The sequence below is a fragment of the Verticillium alfalfae genome, genomic scaffold (assembly GCF_000150825.1).
Source record: "Verticillium alfalfae VaMs.102 supercont1.15 genomic scaffold, whole genome shotgun sequence".
NCBI classification, from domain to species: domain Eukaryota; kingdom Fungi; phylum Ascomycota; class Sordariomycetes; order Glomerellales; family Plectosphaerellaceae; genus Verticillium; species Verticillium alfalfae.
This window is the reverse complement of record NW_003315024.1, coordinates 186,309-187,703: the sequence shown is the minus strand read 5'-3', so window position 1 is coordinate 187,703 and position 1,395 is coordinate 186,309. Positions and strand designations below refer to the sequence as shown.

General features: G+C 68.4%; 1 protein-coding gene across 1 annotated transcript; it reads left to right on the top strand.

The window, feature by feature from the left end:
* Positions 1–509: 509 nt before the first annotated feature.
* VDBG_09383 (conserved hypothetical protein) lies at positions 510–1,394 on the top strand (the record flags this gene model as incomplete). Its single annotated transcript, XM_003000142.1, has 1 exon — positions 510–1,394. A coding segment is annotated over one exon (885 nt), but the record flags the coding sequence as incomplete, so codon positions are not given.
* Position 1,395: the final 1 nt, after the last annotated feature.

Sequence of the window (1,395 nt, the reverse complement as noted above, 5' to 3'; positions counted from 1 at the left end):
ACTGGTGCCGGGGCACGAGCGACAGGTAGAAATGAATGCCTGAGGCTGCAGCAAGAGGTGGTCCTTCAGCCTCAGCGTACCGAGCTCACCTCGATGACAGGTCTCGGTGTGGAGGTGTGAGGACCCGGCAGAAAAAGGCAGGCGGTGACGCTGGCGGAGCCTTCTTCACATGTCAGGGCCAATGACGATCTCTTGGGCCTCCCACCAGGTGCGTGCTCACTCTGTATCTGTGTCTGTGTCTGTCACTTTTGACAGTAGCTATCACTATCCTGAAGCCCACCACCTCGTTCGTCCACCCTCATGCCTCGTCGGCCCTCCAGTCGCCCTCGTCTCGTCTCCTGCCCCGTCTCGCCACCTCTGCCGACACACAGCCCCGAGGCGCACGACCCAGCTACGCCGTCGTCGTCGGTGAAAAACGAGCTCGACGCCTCCCCCTCGTCCGCCGCCGAAGCCCTTCTCGAAAGCGTCCCAACGCCTGGACACAACCCCACCCCCAACGTCACGTCGCCATGGAGAAGTTCAGCCAGTTTCGTGACAAGGGCTCCGGCATCTCGCCCTTCATGCCCATCAAGACGCCCGTGTCGCCTCTCAGCTACGCCCTCCACACGTCGCTGTTCCTCCTGCGCCTGCCGCTCTTCCTGACCCTGACGGCCACCTACTTTCTCTTCCTCCACCACCTACCCCTGCCCGTCGTCGTCCGCAAGGCCCTGCTCTGGTCCCTCATGGCCATCCCCGGCCTGTGGTGGATCGACCTGCAGCTCGACGGCGTGCGCCGCGGCACCCTCGCCGACCAGCCGCCCAACCGCTTCCCCCACCCGGCCTCCGTCATCGCCTCGACCCTGACCTCGCCCATCGACGCCCTCTACCTCGCCGCCATCTTCGACCCCATCTTCACGCGCGCCTATCCCTCGACCCGCAAGCTCGAGCGCGTCTCCCTGCTGTCCGCCGTCGCCGCCGCCCTCGGCCCCGTCCGCCAGAGCCCGCCCCCCGGCGCCACCCTCTACGACCTCGACGCCCTGCTCGCCGCCCACCCGACCCGCGTCGTCGCCGTCTTCCCCGAGGCCGCCACCACCAACGGCAAGGCCGTCCTGCCCCTGGCCCCCGCCCTGCTCGCCGCCCCCGCCGACACGGACATCTTCCCCGTCAGCCTGCGCTACACCCCCGGCGACGTCACCACCCCCGTGCCCGGCCGCTGGCTCCCCTTTCTCTGGGCCCTCCTGTCGCGTCCCACCATCTGCATCCGCGTCCGCGTCGCCGAGGCCGTGCGCAACGCCTCCCGCGCCCAGACCAACGGCGCCTTACGCATCGCACGACGAGAGCAACGACGTCACGAGACGCCGCGCAGGTGCCGGTGCCGGTGCCGGTGCCGGTGCCGACGTCACCATGGAGGAGCAG